The sequence below is a fragment of the Coenobita brevimanus genome, chromosome 28 (genome assembly GCF_032717465.1).
Source record: "Coenobita brevimanus isolate Jiangsu-jjx chromosome 28, ASM3271746v2, whole genome shotgun sequence".
Lineage (NCBI taxonomy): Eukaryota > Metazoa > Arthropoda > Malacostraca > Decapoda > Coenobitidae > Coenobita > Coenobita brevimanus.
The window spans coordinates 13,041,984-13,066,932 of record NC_136981.1 but is presented as its reverse complement, the minus strand read 5'-3'; the positions used below and the strand labels follow the sequence as shown (position 1 = coordinate 13,066,932).

Below are 24,949 nucleotides of genomic sequence, written 5' to 3'. Positions count from 1 at the left end.
CACATGATATAAGGGCTAGCTGTAAATCGCAAAATGGTTCAGGAAAGTAGATACTGCATTATAATCTCATTATATATATTTTTTTTTTCACTCAAAGGCATATGGAAAACTATGATCTGAATGTCTGACTTTCATTATCATAGGTTGCGATAGCTCAGTGGCAAAGGATTGACAGTGGTGGAAACGAGAGGCGGTGGGTTGATGGATCGAGGATCTAGAAATGCAGGGGTGTTTTATAATTTTGTTTTATGACTGATTTTTCTTTTGTTTACAAACTCGTTGTCATTTACCCGAGGAAAATGACACGAGTTAATTTTCCTCAGGAAAATGACACCGGTTTGAACAAACTGGCGTTTTTTTTTTTTCATAGTTATTATTTTTATTGTATATTTTTTATACATTAGGACTTTCCTAGTCATAAAAATATAGAACGTGAAATGTGTTGGAACAGTATGGTTGGAGGTAGAATTCTCCTGTGACTGCTCAGTACATCACCATGCATCGTGACTGGAAGATGACTGACCCAGGAGATAGTGAGTCGTGCGCCGGGTGCGAAGGGGTTGACAGGTGTCGCTATGGCCTACAATCTGACCCACTTCCCCACTGCAGGGGGTCACTTTGACGTGGTGACGGGGTTTGAAGCGTGGTTGGTGATGCAACCTACTTTGGAGGTCTGCTGCCTTTGTAGGGTTCAGCATTTGTCGGCCTCGTGGACCAAGCACCCCCTACATCACTGGTGGAGGAGGCCTACTGGTGATGTTAGTCCCAGCCCATTTGCCATCTAGGACGGGACTGATGCATCCCCACATGTTTGCCGTGCGTGACGTCCCGTAATGCTGGGAGATGGGAGTCTTGGGGGTTAAGCGATGCTGCACGATGCGCCCTGCAGCTAGCAATACTGTACACCTCTTTGGTCCCTTATTCTGGCTAGATGGGCGGCCTGGGTGGGCCCGACCAGGTCAATTGGCTTTTCATTCGTTGGCTAGAGCCAAGTGGGCACTGGGGGGCTTGGTGGCTCCCACTACCTCTGAGGTCGCCAGTGGTGTTGTCCCTGGCATACGACCTCTCCTTGTTGAGCTCCATGGTGGGTGGAGGGGTAGGGGAATGAAGTTATTCTTTGGTATATTATGGCAATGTCTCCCCCAAGTTTTGGTACTTGTGTGGCAGGTGGCCGGGCCCATGAGTCACCAACAACTGACCACGTTTCTGCTCCTACCGACTCTGTACCGCATAAGTTCAGCAAGGGTAAGGAGCGCTTTCGAGGGAGCAGCACACAGCCCTCCAGGAAAGCTCTCTCACCCTTCACTGAGACGATGCCTGGCTTCTTTATGCCTGAACAATACATGAAATTCCTAGTACTGAAGTTGACTAATGGTTCCTCCTTCAGTGACCAGAATGCTTTTAAGGTTCACCATGACCTGGTCAAGGCTTGTGTGTCATCCCCAAAGGTTGTTCCACAGGCAGATGGGTCACTGCTTATAGAGGCCAGAGATGCTGACCAAAGTGCTCACATCCATTCGATTAAATGCTTAGCCTCCTGTGATGTTACAGTCACCAGTCATTCCACCCTGAACCAGACTCGGGGTGTTGTCCAGTTCCTTATGTACTTGAAGGAGGATCTCCTGGATGAGCTGAAAGACCAGGGAGTAGTGAAAGTGGAGAGGATAAAGAAAAAGGTAAATGGGATATTGACCGACCCACCATCAATGAGTGTCACCTTTGATTGGTTGACATTGCCTGATGTCTTAGAGGCAGCTTACTACTGCCTTTGGGTTAAAGCACACGTGCCAAGACCTGGGCGGTGCTTCCATTCCCAGAGATTTGGGCATGTCAGGAGGTCTTGTTGTAGGAATATGCAAGGTCTCCCGCAGGAGTGTGTTAATTGTGGTGGTAATTCACGTGGTGAGATGGACTGCCCGAATCCCCCCTTGTGTATCAACTGCCGTGGTGTTCACCGAGCTTCATCAACACAGTGTGACCAGTATAAGTTTGAAAATGAAGTCATGTCAGTTCAAACCCTGTGAGAAGATTTCTTTTGCAGAGGCAAAGGAAAGGGTCAGAGGGATGTTTATTCGCCCTAGGGTCACCTTTGCTTCAGCTCTCTCATGTCGTAAGGAGGTTCCATAGTACAACGAGACACCTCTTTATGCTGCCCCACCTGCTTCTTGAGGTAATCAGTCTTCACAGTTGTCCCAGTTGGGGGATGCTACTGTGATGGCAACACTTGGAAAAGGCCCCATTCCAGTACCCACTCCTTCAACTCGTGATATGCAGAATGCTGTCCCCATAGTTAGTACTGTTTGTAAGAATGATTGCCCACCCGCCACTCCGACTGTTTCCGCCCCCACTACTGTGGCTGACAGCTTGCATACTTCTGTGGTGGTGGCAGATGTCCATGTTCACCAGACCCCTTCTCCTGTCTTACCCAGTAAGCCCAAGGCTCTACCTGTACCTGGCAAAGTCACCATTATTTGTCAAAGTCCTCTGAGCATGAAGACCGGCCACCCAAGGTGTCTATTGTTGACCTTTCTGTCGACACCTCTCCTGTTCCCTCTGCCCAGCAGGCTGAGTGATCTAGCCAGCTGACATCTGAAGCTAATGGTTCATCTCTGGTCCGTCCTTACCTGGGGATGTTGTTGGACAGCTCATTGATGCTTCAGATCTGAAGCATGGAGTGGCTTCCTCAAATGATTCGAGTCCTGTGGACTCTACTTCCACTTCTGGGGCTTCTCGTGGGAGCACTGGCCATCCTACATCTCCAAAGGCGGCCCCCAAGCCACCTTCCAAACAGACTGGTATGCCCACTCCAAGAGGGAGTGTTGTAAAACTTACTTCCTTATCCTCACGTTTGCCTTAAGATGTTAAACAGAGGGTGTGGGTTTCTGGTGTGGGCAGGATCCTCAGAAGGGCTTTCATAATATCAATCCAAACCTGCTTGCTTGTCAGGTGTACAGTCTCGCACTTAATTATCATCACTCCACTATGGGTTTTATCATCCAGTGGAATTTTCAGGGTTTCCGTGCTCACTATGAGGAACTGTGCCATCTTGTTTCTCAGTTTACTCCTTTATGCATGTGCATCCAGGAGACCGTGGTAGGTGATGCTGTTCTTTCCAGTCCTCCTGGTTATCATGCATTTTATTCTGACCCTCTACCTGGCCAAGGACATCCTAGTTCTCCGTGATGTCCCATTCACATGTCTGAGTCTTTCAACTCCACTGCAGGCTGTTGCCATTCAGATTTCCCTTTACTACCAATATATGGTGTGTAGTCTTTATCTCCCTCCAATTGCTTCTGTTGAGAGGATAGATCATGCCCGGCTTATTCGTGACCTTGCATCTCCCTTTCTTTTACTGGGTGTTCTGAATGGCTGTCACCCACTGTGGGATGACAGTACAACCAACCCTAGAGGTGCTATGTTGGCTTCTATGGTGGAGGATGAGGAGTTGGTAGTGTTGAAATCATGTGAGATGACATACTTTCATAATCAGACTGGTGTTTTCACGACCATTGATTTGTCTCTGTGATCAGCGACTGCTATTTTGAATTTTAAGTGGGGTGTGTTGCAAGATTTGCATGGCAGTGACCACTTCCCAATTATTTTAACCTCTGTTGAGTGTGACCCACAATGTCGTCTTCCTTGCTGGCTCCTGGACAAGGTGAACTGGCCACTCTTTAAAGAGTTATGTTCCACTGACACACTGTGAACGATTTTGGTAGTGCTGATGAGGTGGTGGCATATATAATTGATGTAATGCACTCAGCAGCCCTTTTATCTATTCCCAAGACTTCTGGCCGATTTCCTAAACGTCCAGTTCCCCGATGGACCCCTGAATGTGTCTCTGCAGTGAGGGCCAAACAGATTGCCTTCTCTCAGCTTCACTGCCATTGTATGGTCACTCAATATTTGGTGGCTTTTTGGAGGGCGCGTGCTCATGCACATCGCATATTGAAGGAGGCCAGACGTGCTTCATGGCAAGAATACGTTTCCTCCTCTCATGCGAGGACATCTCTCACCCAAGTGTGGAACCGAGTCAGAAAGATTTCTGGCAAGTTTCCTGTTCTTTCCCCTCCTGTTTTATATAATGCGGGCGGGACTGTGACTTATCCCTTTGCTGTTGCTGAAGCATTTGTCAAGCAGTTTGCTGGTGTTTCTAAAAAGAACACTAGATCGTCCTCTTCATGCCAATGTAAGCACCTGGAATCCTGTAGCCTCAACTTCACATCTTCTGGGGGAGAATATTACAATGTCCCCTTTTCTATTTTTGAGCTTTGGGCTGCTTTGTCACAGTGTCATGATTCATCTCCAGGCTGTGATGATATTCCATATGCCTTTTTACATCATGTGTCCAATGAATCCCTCTCTCTTTTGTTGGCATTGTTTAACAGAATTTGGAGTATTGGTGAACTGCCATCTTCTTGGGGAGTTGCTGTGGTAATCCCCATCCCAAAGCCCGGAAAGGATCATCTGCAGGCAACAAATTATCATCTCATCTCTCTGACCTCTTGTGTTTGCAAGCTGTTGGAGAAGATGGTAAATGGCCGGCTCATGTGATATTTGGAGCAGGGCAATTACTTATCATCAGTCCAGTATGGTTTTCGTAAAATGCGAGCTGCCATTGATGCCCTGCTGTCCATGGAATCTTCATTCCGTGAGGCTTTCTCAACTAAGCAACACCAGGTCACGGTCTTCTTTGATTTGGAGAAGGCATACGACACTGCCTGGCATCATGACATTTTACTTTCACTTCATGAGTTTGGTTTTCGTGGGTGCTTGCCTATTTTTATTCAGCATTTTTTATCTAACCAGTTTTTAAGGGTCCGAGTGGGAAGAGTGCTTTCCTATGGCCGAGCACTTGAAGATGGGGTACCTCAGGGGAGTGTCCTTAGTGTTACCCTCTTTGCTGTGGCCATCAACAGGGTAGTCAGTGTACTTCCTGATGGTGTGCAAGGTTCATTGTATGTAGATGACCTCTCAGTTTCCTTTACTGCATCTAGGATGTCTCTGATAGAGAGGAAGTTGCAGCTGGCTCTTAATAGAATTTCTGAGTGGGCTGCATCTCGCAGCTTCCATTTTTCTTTGAAAAAGATGGCGGTTATGCATTTTTGTCATATTCAGGGAGTTCACCCAGACCCTGATATGTATCCTTGTGGTCAGAGGATATCCTGTGTGGAAGAGACTTAGTTTTGGGGTTTTCTGTTTGATACACGACTAACCTGCATTCCTCATATTCGTTCTGTGAAGGCAACCTGTATTAAAGCGTTAAGTATTCTGAGGATTTTGGGACATACTTCTTGGGGTGCTGATCGTCAAACCTGCCTCCTCTTGCACAGATCTCTTATCTTTTCTAAACTTGAATATGGGAGTGAGGTCTACTCCTCTGCAACAGATGCCCAACTCTGGATATTAGATTCCATGCATCGTGCTGGTGTACATCTGGCAACCGGGACATTCAGATAATCCCCGATTTCAAGTTCGTTGGTGGATGCTTGTGTACTCCCCTTGGATTTGCGATGCCAGTTGTTGATGATGAGGTGTTGATACTGTCTTCACCGCATTTCAGACTCAATTTCTTGTGCCATAGTCTCCCAGGATTCCCAATCTTCTGTTTATGACACTTGTGCTAGTTTCCTGAAGCCATTTGGTTACAGGGTCTGGTCTGTTATGTAAGACCTCTCTGTTCTGAGACTGGCAGTTTGTCCACATGGGATCCCAAGGGTGGGTGCTTGGCTACTCCCTTGTGTGACATTTTGTAGGTCCATTGTTGAAAAAAGGGCTCACTTCCCTCTCAGGTGTCCCTCTCTCTCTCTTTTTAGAACATGCCTCCACTCATGAGGGTTCTGTCCTCATCTACACTGACGGGTCTAAGACTGATACTGGAATAGAATTTGGTGTTGTCTTCCCTTCCTTTAGTAGGGGCAGTAGCCTTCCTGGCATTACTTCAGTGTAAACAGCGGAACTGACTGCCATTTTATATGCCCTTAAAATCATTTTTACTCTCTCCCAATCCGGTTTTGTGATTTATAGTGACTTGCCTAGTGCTCTGTCTGCACTGGAGTCTTTTAATGCATCCCATCCATTGATTTTATCAAGTTTAGAGTGACTTTTTTCTTCTTGGCCGTCGTGGCTGCCACTTCTGTTTGGTTCCTGCACATTTTGGTGTGGTGGGCAATGAAAGGGCAGATACATTAGCTAAAGCTGTGTCTTCTCAACAGTCCCCAGCTGACTACCCACTTCCTGTTTCTGATGTAAGACCTTACTTGCTGTACACAATTCATACGTATTGGCAGAGACACTGGGATGGTGTTGCTCATAATAAACTAAAAGAACTCTTTCAGAGAGTGGTTGTGCCAATGGTTTTCCCCTCCATGTCTCTACGATTGGAGTTGGCTCTTGCTAGGCTTCGCATTGGGCACTCTCGGCTTACGCATGGGTTCCTCATGAGTGGTGAGACTCAGCCGTATTATGATGACTGTCTTGATCCCCTTACTGTCCGTCACCTGCTGGTCGAGTGTCCGAGTTTGGGGGACCTCCATCAAAGATTCCTCCATAGGCATTAAGGGGGCAGCTGGTGCCTACTGTTTGTCCTCGATGTTTGGTGAAGCCCCTAGCAATTTTACAGATGTTTTTAGTTTTCTTCAGGAGGCGGGCCTCCTTCCACTTTTATAAGTAATGTAATTGTTATTTTATAAACTCTTCTTTTATTATTTTCAGTGTTTTATTCCTACTAACAGATATTAAATTTATTTTGAAAATGCACTTTTTATTTTGCTGCATCTTGAACCTTGTTGTCTGGCAGCATATGACCTTGGCAGTTGTGCTGCCAGATTTTACTACAATCAATCAATCAATCTGACCCTCTTTGGGATGCTGGACAGGGCTAGATGTGGATGTATTGCACGCACTCAGGAATGTCCAGATATTGGTGTAGTGAAGCTTACTGGTTAACCTTTATGGACAACTATATTGTACATACGTGTACAACTACTTAGGATTATCTATTGTATGTAAATAAGCATGAGTGGCTGGATGACATGGTATCCTGATGGAAAACAGAGGAAGGTCTGACATATCTTGACATAGATAATGTGAATATTTGGCTTTAGTTTTATTTAACCCCTCCGCGCACGATAACGAATTTGTCATCATATGGGTGTGGCTGCGACTATACTGGTTGACGCTTTTGGCATCACTAAAGCATACAAATTTTCGTCAGAGGAAAAGTTTTCGGCTGATCAGCGTCATTTTTGGAGGCGTCATATCTTCCCTGCAGACAGGTTATTCAGTACCAAATGAGCTGTGAGTGGGGAAGGTACTGTGCGGTTCTGTCCCTTTAAATTTCCACTCTTACCCCCATCCTGGCCATGCAACATATTTCACTATACCAGTAGTGCTTGTGTATAGTGTTTGGGCATTGTTGTGGTTAGGTTTGGTGTTTGCAATAGGAAATTTGGTGTTTGTGAAGCAATCCTGGTCATTATCAGCCATTGGCCCAATGAAGATTGTGCTACTGTTTCTAATCAACTACACTGCCTCTACCCTGTACCAAATGTGAGTATTCAGCTATAATAATAGTGACAGTGAATCATGTGAATATAGTCTGCATATCTAGTGTACAAAGAATTGGTGAAATACGTGCAGTAGCTCAGAGAAAGGCAGGAAACTGCCCTACAGTCACGACACAGTGTGGGTACACTATAGTTTTTTGCATTTTTCTCGAAAACTATGAGGCCTAGGATCACCATTGTGGGCTCAAATGAATGCCAGTTAAATTCTGATATAGAATAAAATAAAAACATAACAGTGGTGAGAAAAGTTCTTCACCAGAGCTCCCTGAAGGAAAAAAAATCTGTCTGTCGGAAATGGGTTATACTTTTTCGCTTATTACTCGAACACCATGCCTCGTATCAAACTGGAACCTCTGGCATTCGAAAGCTAATAAAATTCTCTTCCCAATGATGGTATAAAATGTAGAGATTGATTAGTAAACATTCGACTTATGATGCTGGGAAGTGAGATGTCTGCACTTGAATGTTTATTCACACGGCCCTAATGTACATATAATGTGTTTTTTTGTGCGTTTTTTTTTTTTACTTATCATGTAGAACAAACATCGACGAATAGGAATATGTGGGTTTTGTGGCAAAATAAATATGTTTGGGTGGTGAAAATAAGCCGAGAATACACATTTTTGGAGCACGCAGCGGGTGGTAGGGAGGAGAGAAAAGCCAGCACGTCATGTCCCACAAAACTTATTAACTTATCTTTGCATGAAAGATTAAAACTAAGATTAACTTGTTATGTTGGGTGTTCCTTGAAAATTTCGTGAGGTAATTCACTATATTTAGGTAATTGTAGTTAAATAATAATCCCGAGGGGAGAGACTCGCCATTTTTCATTGTCCCTTAAGCTTGTTCAAGCTGCATGTTGTATTTACTAGCACCACAGGATGCCTGGAACGACCCAGGCAAACCAACTAAGACCTCAGGTCCGTTGTCATCTGTTATTCCAGCTCTATCTAGCAAAGTAACCTCTCTGATTTGGCCAAATCAGGGGGACAAGCTAGGATATAATAAGATAATTATGGGTGAGTTAGAGTATTAATTATACCCTTATTTTTCGAAAAGACTCCTGTTATTTAAATTTAACATTTGTTGTTGTAAGACTAAGACTCGTCAGAAGAGACTGTAAAAGATTTCTGACGCATCTTGCTAACCACTCAACAATAGTCACTCCACCACCTTTCAATCATTCCATAGCACACCCATCCATACCTGCAGCTTTCCCTGCTTCCATTTCCTTTACAGTTTCCTGCACTTCCTCCATCATAATCAAAGAATCATTCAGCTCTCCCAAAACATTTATTCCTTCCACCATTCCACCTCCCACCACATCAGCCTCCCTTTCCTCCTCTACATTTAACAATCTTTCGAAATATTCTGCCCATCTCTTCCTTACTGCATCCATCTAAATTAGCATCCTTCCATCTTCTGGTTTTACTCACCCTTCTTTCATTTTATTCTAGTGAGGCATCAAGAGAACTGTAAAATATGATTATTAATTAATGCTATCTAGTAAGTAATATCGTTATGTTTACAAAACTGCCATGCTTAGTATCAAAAGAACCCCCATTAGCATTATCTAATAGCTCTACACAAGTAGTAGCAGAAAACCACCACAAAGAAACAAATAACCCTATGCAAGTAAAAATACAAGTTGAATACCAAAACCAGGAAAAAAAATAACCCTCCAGAAGTAGAAACAGGACAACAAAATAAGGATAAAAAATTACTCAGCAGTAACAAATCATGAGTGGTCAGAGTTGTCAGACTTTGACGGTGCGAATTTTAGAACTTTCATACTTATTATATTCAAGTAATATCAGACAACCTAAAGAAGAGAGGAAACAGGTCAGGAAACAAATATGAATAACTTTCATATTACAGCTGCAAGGAAATTCTAGTAAAAATGGATGGACAAACTGATAACAGCAAGACAAATAAAGCAAGTTCCAGTGCTTTGCATTCCTCACAACAATACACAAATTTGCTACCACTGTAATCGTATGTTTATTCATGAGGACAAAAGTCTCACAAAATTTTCAGGTAATGATAAGGACAGAGTAGATATACAGCCAGTGTTAGACGAATGTGAACAGCATTTCGTTAGGAGAAACTTTACAGGCAAGAAGGAAAAAATAGCTGCTTTTTCAGCTAGAATCAATCAGGAACGTTGCACAGCTGGCAGTTGGCTTACGTCAGACAAGTTTTTGCGAGCTAGAACATATGATGAGTTTAAGAATGAATTCCTGTGAAAATTATCTGGAGGTAGAAACTTTTTTGTTGGCATAGCCCTAAATTACATAAAATTGCAGACCTACTAAAACATACAAATTCCAACTCAGATTTGGATGATATAACAGTCAATATGTCCACCATTAAAAGAACTTTGTTAACTAGCTTAGAAAATTTAGAATTGATTAGAGATGATGGTAATATGTCATCAGTACACGTCGTTGACACCACTGGACATGTAGCTGCACTATGGGAATCGCCTGAAAGAGTTCTAAAAATCGCAAAGATGATATAGTCCAGGAATGTGTTTACCGGATAATGTGTATGAGTCAGAATTACTGTGCAGTAAGGCTGGTGTGACTGAAGTATCACAAAGCAATAAAACAGGTATGAGAGTAACAAAGACTGTTGCAGTGATAAATAAATCTAGTCAAAGAAAAGATCAAAGAAAGTCTCACCTAGAGTACAGACAGACTGTCAGCAGAACTCAAGGCTTCAGACACGCACACCAAGCAACAGGCATTCTCAGAAATTCGTGCATAGCCCAAGTAGGCAACGTGTCACAGAACGACCAGAATATATCAAATCACCTTGTAGGTCAAATTCAAGAGATAGATTATGTTTCTACCGTGCAAACCCAGGCCACATAAGACCTGAATGTTACATCAGATTAAAGAAGACAGAGAAAAATTGAAAGTGTTTGAACCCTGCTGTAGGAAACACATAACTGTCAGTCATTGGACAGCAGAGTGTAAACTGGTGGAAAAATTAGTAGCTGCCTATAATTTGTGGGAAGACTACATCACCAGAGAAGACAACAATACATAAAACAAAGTAAACAATCAAACAAACCAAGTGTAAAGATAGCGATTATGGATGGAAACGAAAGCATTCTGGTTTCCACTTTTTGTGAAGATGAAAAGACTTCATTATTTTTGGATTCAGTCTCACCAGTCAGTCTAGTAGCACAAGATGAATTAGACCGAATTTTTAGAAATACAAGAAAGGTAACATTTATGGAGGAACCAAATTTAACCAAATTTAGATTAATACACCGTAGATAGTAAAGAAATGCCTACAATAGGTATAATTAGTTAGACATCAACTTTCCAAGGCCTACCAAAACAATCACTACTATATTCTACACAGTAGAGACTTTATCATTTTAAGCAAATATGCGTCTTGGCCCATGTAAGATGAGAGAAGAAAATATTTTACCAATGCCACATTTTAACAATATACAGTTTGATGAAGAATTCATAGAGGAAATTTCTTCTTCAGATGCTACACCCAACAATTGTTGGAAAACCAAATTAACAGGAGCGATTAAACACAAAAGAAGAAACGAACAGTGTGACCTACATTCTCTCTGCGAAAACGAGCAATCTCACCCACTCTCTCTCAATACATCCAGATTCTTAGCCAAGGTCATGTCTCCCACCCAAGGCCGAAGGTCAAACAATCATTCATCCATGTTTCATCAACTATGACATAACCTTACCACCAGGATCATATATGAACATCACGATAAAGAGTACACTGAAGAACTGCAATGTTATTGTATCAGAAGAAACTTGCAGAGTGAAAGGTGTATCAAAAGAGAGTTCTCTATGTTGGATAAATGAAAAAAGGGAAATGAGTGTTTTCTTAGTAAACCTGATGAATGGAGTAGATCAATAAAGAACTTGCATATGTAATTTAGAGGCCTCTTCTCCTCCTATACGTGAAGTAACGATAGCCAGAACATCAAGCAAAAGTAAATCGACAGACAGAGAGTGCAAAAAAGAACATTTGATTCACTCAGAATATTTTAATGTAGAGAATGACCTACTGAATTTACTACAAAAACACCGACAGACAGTCGCATTACCTGGTGAAAAATTAGGTTGTACGAATTTAATACAGCACACAATTAATGTAAAATCTGACACACAACCAATCTACGTGCCAGCATATAGAACTGCACACTCACAGCAAGCATTAGCTAAACAATATGTGGATGAAATGCTAAGTTTGGGTATCGCTGAACCTTCAGTGTCCCCACGGAATGCACCATTTTTCTTTGTACCTAAACAACACGGAGAAGTGTGGGCAGTCATTGATTATGACAAACTGAACCACCAAACTATTCCTGATCGTTTTCCCATGTCGCTGTTAAGTGATGTCTTACAAAGTATTGGACCAGAAAACCCTGTATTTTTAACAATCAATATTTGCTCAGTGGCTATTGCCAGATAGAATTTGATGAAGACTCACGCAAATATACATTATCCACAAATAGTGGTCATTTTCAGTACTGCAGAATGTCCATGGGGCTTTGCATGGCTCCAGGCACAATCCAACGATTAATGAATAGCATGTTATCAGGATGACATTATAATTGCACCAAAACAACAGAAGAGCCTTTCCAGAAATTAGACGAACTCCTAAACAAGTTAGCCAATGATAGATTAAAAATTAAGCTGTCTCAATGTAATTTTTGCGCTAAAGAAATTAAATTACTTGGCCACAGGCTGGATGCAAAGGGTTCCCACACCTCAGACGAAAAAATCAAAGCAGTAAGACATTTCCCCGAACCCACAAATGTGGATGAAGTATGACCGTTTCTAGGACATGCAGAATATTACTGAGATTCTGTACAAGGATTTCCTAATAAAGCAGAGCCAGTGTTCCACCTACTGAAAAAACAAGCCATATTACAGTGGGAAGAGGAACAAGATGTAGCATTTAATTATTTTAAAATGCCCGCCGCCGGACCATCCACCCCACCACCGGGCCATCACCACCCCACCACCCCAGGAAGAAACAACGGGGGGGCTAATGACCCAGGGCAAGAGGGTCACCCGCCCACTACTGACCCGTGCCCCTTTTCCCCGCAACTGCCCTGACACCAGGTGAACCAGGATCGGAAACAACCTCGCAGGCGGGACAACCATCGACAGCAGTGGGGTGGGACTGAACAAGAGTCAGTCCCTAGTAACGTTTTGGCGACGGCCATAGTTACACCCCTCAAGGGCAGGAGGCCCTTCAGTGAGCCACAAGGTGTCCCTACCTCTGCCACGTCCAGGGCAAGAGGCCCTACAGTGTGCCACGAGGGAGCAATACCCTCCCCCACAACTAGGGCAGGAGGCCCTTAAGTGTGGCACGATGCTCCAGCACTCTCCGCCATGTCTAGGGCAGGAAGCCCTTCAGTGAGCCACGAGGTGTCCGTGTCCTCCGCCACGTCTAGGGCAAGAAGCTCTTTGGTGTACCACGAGGGGCCAGTACCCTCTGCCACATCCCGGGCAGGAGGCCCTACAGTGTGCCACGAGGTAGCAATACCCTCTGCCACATCCAGAGCAGGAGGCCCTATAGTGCGCCACGAGGGGCCAGTACCCTCTGCCACATCCCGGGCAGGAGGCCCTACAGGGTGCCACGAGGGAGCAATACCCTCTGCCACATCCAGGGCAGGAGGCCCTACAGTGTGTCACGAGTGAGCAATACCCTCTGCCACATCCAGGGCAGGAGGTCCTACAGTGCGCCACGAGGGGTCTATACCCTCCGCCACACCCCGGTCAAGAGGCCCTTTAGTGCGCCACGAGGTTCCAGTATCCTCCGCCACTCCAAGGGCAGGAGGCCCTAGTAGAAAGCGAAAAGTGGGTCCCAGGGTAAAGCAACCTGGAGCCATGGCTGTGACAGAGACAGGAGAGAGAGTCGCCTCTGTTCTTCCCTCCTGTATATAGGAGAGGACACGGTCTCCCTGTCCACTCCACCTTCCGCGTTCCCCTGTGGGAATAGCTTGACACCACCCGGGAGAGTTGCCTCGAAGGTGTCACCAGAGTGGAGGCAAAGTCTGAGACCGGACCTGCCTCCCACTCCTGGGAGATCTCTTTCTTCCTCAGGCACCAGCAGGAGACGAGGCCGCAGCCCAACCCCGACAGCGCGTCCCCTGGCAGACCACCGCAGCCCCAGGACCCCCAGGCGAGCCCAGCAGACTACAGGTGAGGGTAACTCTGACCCCCTCACCCCGCGGAGTCACCGACACCAGACCCGCCTCCTCCAACTGTTTGGCCCCAGCCCCGAGGGCCACCTCTCAGCTCGAGGCCCCCAGACAGGCGGGCCTCCCTGCACCCCACCGACGAGACCCTGAGGTAAGGGTCTACCTTCAGGTCGAGGCCCCCAGACAGGAGGGCCTCCCTGCAACTCACCGACGGACTGGACCTGGGCAGTGACTCTCCTGCGGGTAGTGTGTTGCCCACCACAGGCAGAGTCCCCCCTGAGGTCCTCCCCCCTCGAACAGAGTGACAAAGTGAATTAACCCAGGAAACACGGGTAAATCAGTGACGCCCCTTAGACCTAAGTAAACCCGAGAAAGAGGAACAGTGAACAGTGAAAGTGACAGAGTGTGATCCATATGAAACCAGCGGCTAATGTTATTTACCCCAACAAACTCACATGTCCCTTAAAGGAAAATAATTCAATAATAATAAGTAAAGTACTATCACCCTCCCAGAATAAAGGAACTTCCCGTAAGTGTGAATGACAATCAGGGTGCACGGGAGAACCAAAACCTGTGAAGTGTCGCCGTGGCTACTTAACTGAGTCGAGTGTCATGATCCGCACCCTGGCTTCCTTATAGTAATATTCCTCCCCCAGACTCTTAATCTTGTGTATTCCCCTTGCTACTGGGAATATAGATATTTTGGGTTTAAATGAAAGACGGTCATCCACACTTGTAGAACTAAAGCCATTGTTATATGTGTATCATATCGTGTGTTTAGTACAGTTGTATCTCGTGTCATCCCAACCTAACTCTGTGTCCCTGTATCCTATATCCTAAATATCACTGTATCATATTGTAACGGTTTTAGAATTAAGGCAATAGATGTGTTAAGGTATACTGCCTAGTTTTTATGTCCTGTTCCTCTGTTGGTGCTTTACAGTACTTCCGGTCCGGAAAGAGGACTCTGCTCAGTCGCTAGTGTTTTTAGGGCGAGGAGTCGACCTAAAAACACTCAGCATAACATATTTAAAAGATGAACTTACATGTGCACCTTGTTTGGTATATCTAGACTTTAATAAACCATTCATAGTTTGCACAGACGCCTCAATTAAAGGCTTGGGAGCCGCAATGATGCAAGAAGATCAACGTGGAAAATATCAGCCAACTGCATTTGTCAGTAGACATGCAAAAGGAGCAGAGAAAAATTATTATTGTACTACTGACAGGCTTTAACCGTAATATTTGCGCTACAAAAATTTCGTGATGATGTATATGGTTATGAAATTCACCTCTATACTGATCATGAGCCTCTCTTGGGCGTGTTTCAGGAAAAACTCCTCACTGGGAGGAGAGCACGATGGAAATGAACAGTACAGAATTACAGCACAAATATTCATTATATAAAAGGTAAAATAAGTACAGTATGACAAAAGATGCTTTATCATGAAATTCAACAACGACCAATTTCGCTAAAATTAGTCAAAGGGAAACACTCCCCAACAACAAAGAAATCTCTCAGGTACAAAGAGAAACCTCGTATGGTCTAAGGTTGTATATCATTTAGGATCAGGTGATGATATATCATTACCCAAGCTACATGTACCACTTAAACGATTCATAATAGTAAACACTACCTTATATATGGTAAATCCAGGACAACCAAATCATAGAAGAAATATCAGGCAGTCATTCCTAATAAAGTGATACCTCACATTTTAAGGATAAGACACGATAGTCCATATGCAGGTCATCCTGGCCAAGATAGGACAGTCAAGCAGGCCCAGATGTCATATTGTTGACCATCTTTACCCAAAGACATCGATCACATTGATATGTGAATCATGTGCAGAGCACAAAGGTTACGCTCTAACACCAGCACCCTTAGGAAAATATCCTGTACCTAACCAACCGTGGGACGTCGCCGTGGTTGGTTTACTTAAGCTACCCTTATCTATTAATCATAATATCTTTTTGTTGCTACTGATCATCACGATATGTACACCAAAGATGCTAGTAAGTGATAATGGAGGAGAATTAAATTCGGAAATCTTACGAGAAATATGTAAATACAATGCAATATAAAAAAGTTAATGTTTCAGCCTATCATCCAGTTTCCAATGGAGTGGCTGCAAGAAAAAGTAAGTGCTAGATATACTACATCTCATTCGCAATGAGAATTATGCAGACTGGGATGACTGGATCCCCCGAGTTGAAGCATCAGTTAACTGTGCAATAAACAAGTCTATAGGAGACACATCTCGTTTCATTATTTACGGGACAGACACGAGATACTGGTAGGTGAACAAATGGCCATATACAATTAACATGATTATCTTAAACTCGTCACACACACCACAAAGCCAGTCAGGAGACAGGACGTGTGTGCTGGGCAAACCCCAGGTCCTGTCCTCCCCACTTACTGTTTTATAATCAGCCCATACACCACTGACCGGGCTAATGTATGGCCCGGCCTGCACTATATGTGCAGGGAATCTTTCAACGAACGAATGAACGAACGAACGATCTTAAACTTCGCGTATGTGAATCTCAAGAGATATACAGAGTTAAAGAAACAACGATATCCAAGGAGGAAATGACGGAATCATTATTAAAAAGGCAAAGGAATTAAATATCAACATAGGTGACATTGTCCATGACATCATTCACACTAGATGCAGTAAACTGTTACCGAAATTTGAGGGCTTATACAGGTTAATTAAGTGAACAGCGAATAAGGCATTAATTAAGTCACTACCGAGTGACGAAGAAAAATAAGTTCACAATGATCATTTAAAAAGTGTCTCAAGAAATTTAGCATGCCGTTATAAAACATCGGATACAACCGAAAAATCTAGTACAGACGATGGAAGTAAACTGAAAGAAATTAATACATACCAAAATAAATTACGATTGCATACCAAACATAAAAACATAGGGGCAACTAATACAGCAGTTATTATAACGAGGCATTTACATGACCTAGGAATCGATTTAGACTCCTTTTAGTGGTAATATGTTGAGTAATTTAGAGCAGTCATTTTTCTCCAAAAGCCAGATTAAAGTCAAGATAACTGAAAGGTTCATCATCAGTATCATCATCCCTAGCATGACTTGCTAGCATCACTGGAGTAGCAATCAAATAAAGTTATTCTCTCGGTAGGTAAAGATGAGGAGAATTATTCCATGGATTCTACTGTTTATGCTGATAGCAAGAGGAACACCTCACTTACACCCTCAATATGTTGCCTCTACAGCTATTGAGCAAGACAGTGTGAGTAATGGAATTCGTTTGGACATACTGCACAACTTACCAGTCATATTTTGGTCAACTCTTAACTCTTTCAATAATAACTTTGACAAGTCATCATCCATTCCCCCATTACAATCTTCAGATGGCAACATTACAAATGACCCATGTGCGAAAGCAGATATTTTTGCCAGTACATTTGCCAAAAATTCTACCATAGACGATGCCAGCCAGAGCGTCCCAGTACTAGAACTTGACTCTCCCGAAATTGTCCCACTTAAAATACAGACAAGGTACGTAAAATCCATCCTAGACAATTTACCTACAAACAAAGCTCCAGGCCCAGATGGAATTCCACCAAATGTTTTGAAAAAGTGTTCCCCTGAACTTGCCTTTGTTCTTGCTAAATTTTTCAGACTATGCATACGTACTTCTTTATTCCCAAATTCATGGAAAGAAGCCAATATCCACCCAATTCCGAAGAAAGGAAGTTCCTCGGACCCCTCTGATTACAGACCAATAGCAGTCACATCTTCTTTTGGTAAGGTATTTGAAACTTTAATTAATAAGCACATTGTTAAACATCTTGAATCCAACAACTTAATTAGTGATAGACAATATGGTTTTCGCCACGAAAGATCCACCATTGACATAATCTCCTAACTCATACCATCCATCAATCAATTGACCTACATGGAGAAACTCATGCAGTAGCCCTTGATATTTCTAAAGCTTTCGAGAGTGTATGGCACCGTTCCCTGCTGTCCAAACTCCCTTGTTATGGACTAACATCTTTTGTTCCTTTGATTTCCTCATATATCAGTGACAGGAAAATAAGAGTAAAAGTAGATGTTGTATATTCCAATATCCACTCAATTAACGCTGGTGTGCCGCAGGGATCAGTTCTGGCACCAACCCTGTACCTGGTTCATATTAATGATCTCTTATCTGTCACGGACAATCCCATCCATTCATATGCAAATGACTCAACACTACATAGTTCAATCACACTCAGACACCCATTTACAAAGTCTAATATCTCTATCTTTCAGCTCAGTACAGCCATCTCCATAAATCAATACCTATCTACGAACAGTGAATGGGGACAAAACATCCTGGTCTCATATAATGCTAGTAAAACCAAATATATACAATTTACTAATAGACAGATATTGCCAGATTCGTATATTACCTTCAGTACTACTAATATTCCCATCTCCAAAAGTATTGAAATTCTCGGCGTCTCACTTAACAATGCCCTCAACTGGACCTCTCATGTTAGATCACTCGCTAAAACCGCCTCAAAGAAACTTGGACTAATGTACAGAGTCCGTAACTTCTTCACTGACGAGCAGTTAGCTGTGATTTATAAGTGTCATGTGCGCTCTCAGCTTGAATATTGCTCACCCTTGTGGAATGGATGTGGAGAGGTTGCATTAACCCCTGTTAGGTAATGTTCTGAAAAATTACAGTATAGGTAACCAGGAGTCTGACTGACCCCAATTTTAAAATATTTGGTAAAAATCGAAACACTTAGTTGATTGACACATGCTTTTTTATTCAGATACTACAACCATTTGGCCACAATTTCGTATGAAAGTTACCAAAATCCATCTTCAAAAAAATAATTAGGAAAATTAAAAAAAAAAACAAAAAAAAAAACACTTGAAAAATGTTCCACCATAACAGTAATGTTTCTACTCCCCCGCTACAAATGATTCCCCACTATTGGACCACTGGATCATGTACATATATGACCCAAGTATGTGGTATGAGAGACATAAGCCCCTGTGTTTGTAAATAAGGCAATATCTGTAAAGGTATACACAGGGGAACCAAAAAAAGCTGGTTTTCGTGACACCTCTAATGCATTACCTAATGTAGGTAGAAACACTTGTACAAACAACATTGTATCCACACTATTGGCTCAAAGTTAACACAAAAACATTATAATGCAATTGCTTTGCATGTGATATGATTGGAAAGCCCATGTGTATGTAAAAAATAAAATATATTTTTCTTTTCCTTTTATAGTTTTGCTTTACAAACAAAAGACACTCAGTTCACATGGAATGATGGCTTGATGCGCCTTTTTATGACCTGGTTTAGTTGCAGTCCAGGCATATAGGGGAAGAATGCTCAGGACACACTGGACGCTGGCAATGTAGACATGTCATGTTGGTCTTGCAATCCCTCGACCTGTCGCACAGGGCACACCGCCTCCTTGTTCCACCTGTTGCAGGAGGCCTCACGTGAGGGATGTTGATGTCAAACACTGTCCGGATCGTCAGCTTTGTGCTCCTCTTCATGGTTCGGAATTCCATTCTTTCTTCAGCCCAGGGATACATCAACTTCTCAGCCAGGTCCATCATATACCGCTGACGTTCGATTCGAGGTTCTCCCTTCCTGGACCTAGTCTGGTTGCACACAGTCCAGGAATTCACACCAGCTGCGTTCACCATGGCATAAAACATGCAGAGAGGCCAGCGCTTGGTCTTGTGGCTACAGGTGTAGCGTGCAGTCATCTGGTCAAATGCATCCACCCCTGTCTTGGTTTCATTGTAGTACAGAATGACCTCAGGCTTCCCGTTAGGTACAATGTTAGGAATGCTGTGCATGGAGCTGATCAGCCAGACAAACTTAGCGTTTTTCTTATTGGGCAAATGTGAAAGGACGAGTAGGTCCTTGTCATACAAGAAAGCTGTGGTGCCCTTAGGAATTACCTTCTTGTCTTTCATCAAAGCTGGTATGTCTGGCTTGTTTTGTTTGAGAGTCCCAACATATGTAAGGCCATAGTTCTTTAGCAGATCTTCAACAAGAGGGATAGATGAGAACCACTTGTCCCCTGTGATGTTTCTTTGAGTTTCTTTGTAAGGCTCAACCAAGTGGGTGTTCAGATAGTGGCCCATGCTCATACCTGCAGGTGGTTTTGTTTGTTTTCCAAGGTAAGGCACCGCCCTATGCATATATTTTGTCTCTGCATCACACACCATAACAACCTTTAGACCATACTTCACTGGTTTGCTAGGTATGTACATTCTAAAGCCACACCTCCCTCGAAATCCTACCAGCTGCTCATCAATTGTAATGTTAGGCCCTGGGGTAAACCCTGATTTGCAGTTGGCAAGGAACTGCTCCTACAGATCTCTTATTGGAGCGAATTTGTCAGTCCTCCTTCTGTCTTCACGTGTTGTGTGGTCGTCAAACCTCGGGCATCTTAGTATGAAAGCGGATCGACGCTCAGAGAGCACAGCCCGATACACTGCAGGGCCATGCCTGTTGTGCCAACTGTAACAGCTGGGGCTGTCATGTTCATGGCTGGCAAGAGATTCCTTCTGGGTGTTCTGGATCTGTTGCTCATGACAGGCTTCGTGGACCATCTGTGTCCATTTTTGCCTGAGATGGTCTTCTTGGTGAATTTCACAGTGTAGTCAGCGGGATCCGAATGTGCACCTGCAGGCCTGGAGGGTGCGGCTGCACCTGCCGAAGTGGATGGCGCTGATGCAGCTGCTGAAGTGGTGGGTGCAGTTTCAGCTGCTGAAGTGATGGGTGCAGCTCTGGCTGCTGAAGTGATGGGTGTAGCTCCAGCTGCTGAAGTGGAGGGTACAGCTCCAGCTGACATACGGCGACGTTTTGTCCTGGGTTTCTGCACAATGTCATCAACATCACCACTCTCACTTCCATTGGTGCTTTCCTCTGTTTCATAATTTGATTGTTCTTCCAAGTCATCATCAGTATCACTATAATCACTGCTGTCACTTATCTGTTCCGTTTCAGCCATTGGTTAGCAGTACTTCCAGAATATCAGTTTTGCTTTTCCCTGAAACTATATAATTGCCTGTAAAAAGAGAAAAGACAGTTTACAAAGTGTTTCAACTTTTATCATCCCTCATTCTTATTCATCGGTTTACACATGAAAATCCTAATTTTAGAATGGCTTTCACTTTCATCAGTTTTAGTTTCACTTTCACTTCCACTATCAGTTCATCAATATCACTTATCAGTTTCGTTTCCCTTTTAATTTTTTTCTTTTACTTTCCATCATTTTCATTCATCAGTTTACACCTCAAATCACCTGAAATTTGTTTCCTGTAAAAGAAAATGGTAAGAAACATTAGTTATTAGTCAGACAAGGAAGTATGGGGTGCAGAAGTTGGGACATGTTGGCCAAAGACGATTCCAGGTTAACTACCACATCAGGTAACCTGGGGTCTGACAGACCCAAGCAAAATTACATATCAGGTAAACTGGGATCTGACAAGCCCAAGCAAAATTACACATCAGGTAACCTGGGGTCTGACAGACCCCAGCAAAACTACACATCAGGTAACCTGGGGTCTCACAGACCCCGGCAAAATTACACATCAGGTAACCTGGGGTCTACTGGACTCCAAGCCTTTAGTAGAGGCCAAACTAATCAAGATCAGGAAAATTTCTAATCACCACACTCATCTACACTACTCGTCAGGAAGGTAGAGGGAAAACCAAATTCCACGGCCTTAATATATATGTATGGCACGAACAAAAACATTGGCTGGGGTCACTGAGACCCCAGATTACCTAACAAGGGTTAAAACAATTAGACAAAATTCAGAACAAGGCTATTAGAATTATTAACAACCCTGCCATTACAAATAAACTACCTCCCCTACAAGTAAGAAAGAATGTTGCCTCTCTTGCATTATTTTACAGATATTTTTATGGCAAATGCTCTGACGGAGTTGCGTCCATGGTGCCACCTCTCCATGCCTTCCCTCGTGCTACATGGGCATCTGGTAGTGCTCATGACTGGAATGTCACTGAGCCATATTGCAAAACTTTTGCCTATCAGAATTCTTTCATTCCCCGTACTGCATCTCTTTGGAACTCGCTTCCCCAGAGTTGTTTCCCTCCAACTTTCAACCTAAAGCTGTTCAAGTCTAACTGTTACAGATATTTTATGAACAGAGGACACCAGTAATCTGGTGTATGGATTATTTTTTTTATTCATTTGTTTTTCCTTTCTCTGTTCTGTTATTAAAAAAAAAAAAAAAATAGGAAGCCCACTTAGAACTCAAGAAGGAGTATTTAGAGGCTCTTCCTCTTATGCTCATTCAACACAAGAAGTGGATGAAATCATTAAGTTAGTGGGATGGAAGCTTTAACAGGATAAGACCATTATACTCACCATGATCCAAGACATCCCATCACACTGGACTGACACAATTAGGGAAACAAACATCACAAATACACGTGACAAACGTGGTTTGTTCGATCAAGGTGGAGCAGTTCTCAGTAACATTTTGGGGTTGGCTACAGAAAGTGATTTTGAAGAAAAAAGTAACAAATTTAACAAGACTGTACAAATTCTCTTATATCAAAATAAGCTAGCTGATACCCAGACCAGGGGGGCAGGGTATCACTTTGACGTGGTAGCGGGGCTTGAAGCATGGCTGGTGAGACCACCTACCCTGGAGGCATGCCTACCTTCTTAGGGTTCAGCATTTGTCAGCCTCGTGGACCAAGCACCCCCTACATCACTGGTTGAGGAGGCCTGCTGATGATGTTGCTGTCCCTGCCCTTTTTCCACCTCAGGTGGGGCTTTTGTCTCCCCACGTGTTTGCCGTACATGGCGTCCCGTACTGCTGGGAGATAGGAGTCCTGGAAGTTGAGCGATGCTGCATGATGCACCCTGCAGCTAACAATACACCTCTTTGGTCCCCTATTCTGGCTATACTGCCGGCCTGGTTGGGCCCGACCAAGTCAATCGGCTGGTCATGCATTGACTAGGATCAAGTGGTCACTGGGGGGCCTGGTGGCTCCTATTGACCCAGAGTCACCCTTGCCTTGGTCCCCCAGTTGTTACCTGTGTATACTTCTTTACTACCTCTGGGGTTCATGGTGGGGTTATCCCTGGCATATGGCCTCCCCTTGTTGGGCTCCATGGTGGGTGGGGTGGGGTGGAATGAAGTTTTTCATCAAATTATGGCCACATCTCCCTCCAATTTTGGTACTCGTGTGGCAGGTGGCCAGGTCCAAGAGTCCCCAATAACTGGCTGTGTCTTTGCTCCTGCCAACCCTGTACCACGTAAGGGCAACAAGGGTAAGCAGCACTTTCAAGGGAGCAGCAGATGGTCCTCCAGGAAAGCTCTCTCACCCGTCAGTGAGACGATGCCTGGTGTCTTTGTGCCTGACCAATACATGAAATTTCTAGTTTTGACATTGGCTGATGGTTCCTTCCTCAGGGACCAGAATGCATTTAATGTTCACCGTGGCCTGGTCAAGGCTTGTGGGTCATCCCCAAAGGTCATTCCACAGGCAGATGGGTCACTGCTTATACAGGTCAGGGATGCTGACCAAAGTGCCCGCATCCATGCCATTAAATGCTTAGCCGCCTGTGATGTCACAGTCACCAGTCATTACCCCCTGAATCAGACCCACGGTGTTGTCTTCTCTAAGGATTTCCCTAGGTACCTGGAGGAGGACCTCCTGGATGGGCTTAAAGACCAGAAAAAGGTAGCTGGGATATTGACAGGCACACCATCACTGATTGTCACCTTTGATCGTTTGACATTATCTGATGTCTGAGAGGCAGCTTACTACTGCCTTTGGGCCAAGGCATATGTGCCAAGACCTAGGCGGTGTTTCCACTGCCAGAGGTTTGGGCATGTAGTTCATAGGAACATGCAAGGTCTGCCACAGATGTCTGTTAATTGTGGTGGTAATTCACATGGTAAGATGGACTGCCCAAATCCTTCCTCGTGTATCAACTGCTGTAGTGCTCACCCAGCTTCATCAACACAGTGTGACCGTATAAGTTTGAGAATGAAATCATGTCAGTTCGAACCTGTGGGAAGATTTCTTTTGCAATGGCAAAGGAAAGGGTCAGACGGATGTTTATCAGCCCTAGGGTCACCTTTGCTTCAGCTTTCTCACATCGCAATGAGGTTCCACTGTATAACGAGACAACACTTCATGCTGCCCCACCTGCTTCTCGGGGTAATCAGTCATCACAGATTGCCCAGTTGGGGATGATACTGCGGCAGTAACACATGGAGGAGGCAGTGCCTCCTCCGAGGGGGTCCCACCCACCTGCGGAGGTCCCTTCCCCCTTCCACACATCCCTGCTCCTGGGCTGAAGTCTGGACTCTTGGTCAGGGCAGGGGCAGCAAATGACACACACCCTACCATCATGTATGTCTTCAGAGCCAGATCTTCGGAACGAGAAGGCTGTTACTGCAGCCCCACATACTGGGGTTGTGGCTTATCAAGATGCAGTGGTTGGCCCTGCTGGGGCAGCTTCTTCACCTCCTATTATTCACAGAACATATAACCCAGCTGCATCACAGTTGGCTACTCTTGCTCTCTTGACTCATCTTGATGGGGGGTTGCGGCTTGTTGGGAGTGAAAGGAAGAGGAAGCAGCAACATGCTGCTTCACCTCCTTCAGCTGCGAGGAAGAAGCTAGTTGTTGGGCTTGCCAAGTCACCATCAGTGCCCAGCAGTACTTGCACTAAACTGAGGGTCTTCCATCCCCTAAAGATAAGGGTTGCCCTTGAGACCAGCCCCAGGCCCAATGGGAAGTCTTCTTAGTTGTACAGTGGAACTGTAGAGGCTTGAAAGGAAGCTGGGAAGAGCTGCAGCTGCTCCTAGCGGAGACCCATCCAGTCTGTATTTGTCTGCAGGAGACTATGTTGGGAGACTGGTTATTTTCCCCACCCAGGGGTTATGCTGGTGAATCTTTATCTCCAAACCCTGCAAGTGGTCATCAGGGTGGCTGTGCCATCAACAGCCATTCTGATGTGCCCTTCACATTGTTCCCTCTGCAGTCCCCCATCCAGGCTGTGGCTGTTCAGTTGCACCTGAGGAGGATGTACATGGTGTGTAATGTTTATCTGCCACCCAGTGCCATAGTCAATCATGAGGACCTTGATAGACTTGTTCATCA

General features: G+C 44.2%; 1 protein-coding gene across 1 annotated transcript; it reads left to right on the top strand.

Moving 5' to 3' along the window:
* Nucleotides 1-1,133: 1,133 nt before the first annotated feature.
* Nucleotides 1,134-2,024, top strand: LOC145394739 (uncharacterized). Its single transcript, XM_080268519.1, has one exon. It carries the CDS (start codon nt 1,134-1,136, stop codon nt 2,022-2,024), a length of 891 nt encoding a protein of 296 aa, XP_080124645.1.
* Nucleotides 2,025-24,949: the final 22,925 nt, after the last annotated feature.

Bases quoted from the DNA above. Each gene is read 5' to 3' on its own strand.
- LOC145394739 (XM_080268519.1), top strand. From the start codon at position 1,134: ATGTCTCCCCCAAGTTTTGGTACTTGTGTGGCAGGTGGCCGGGCCCAT.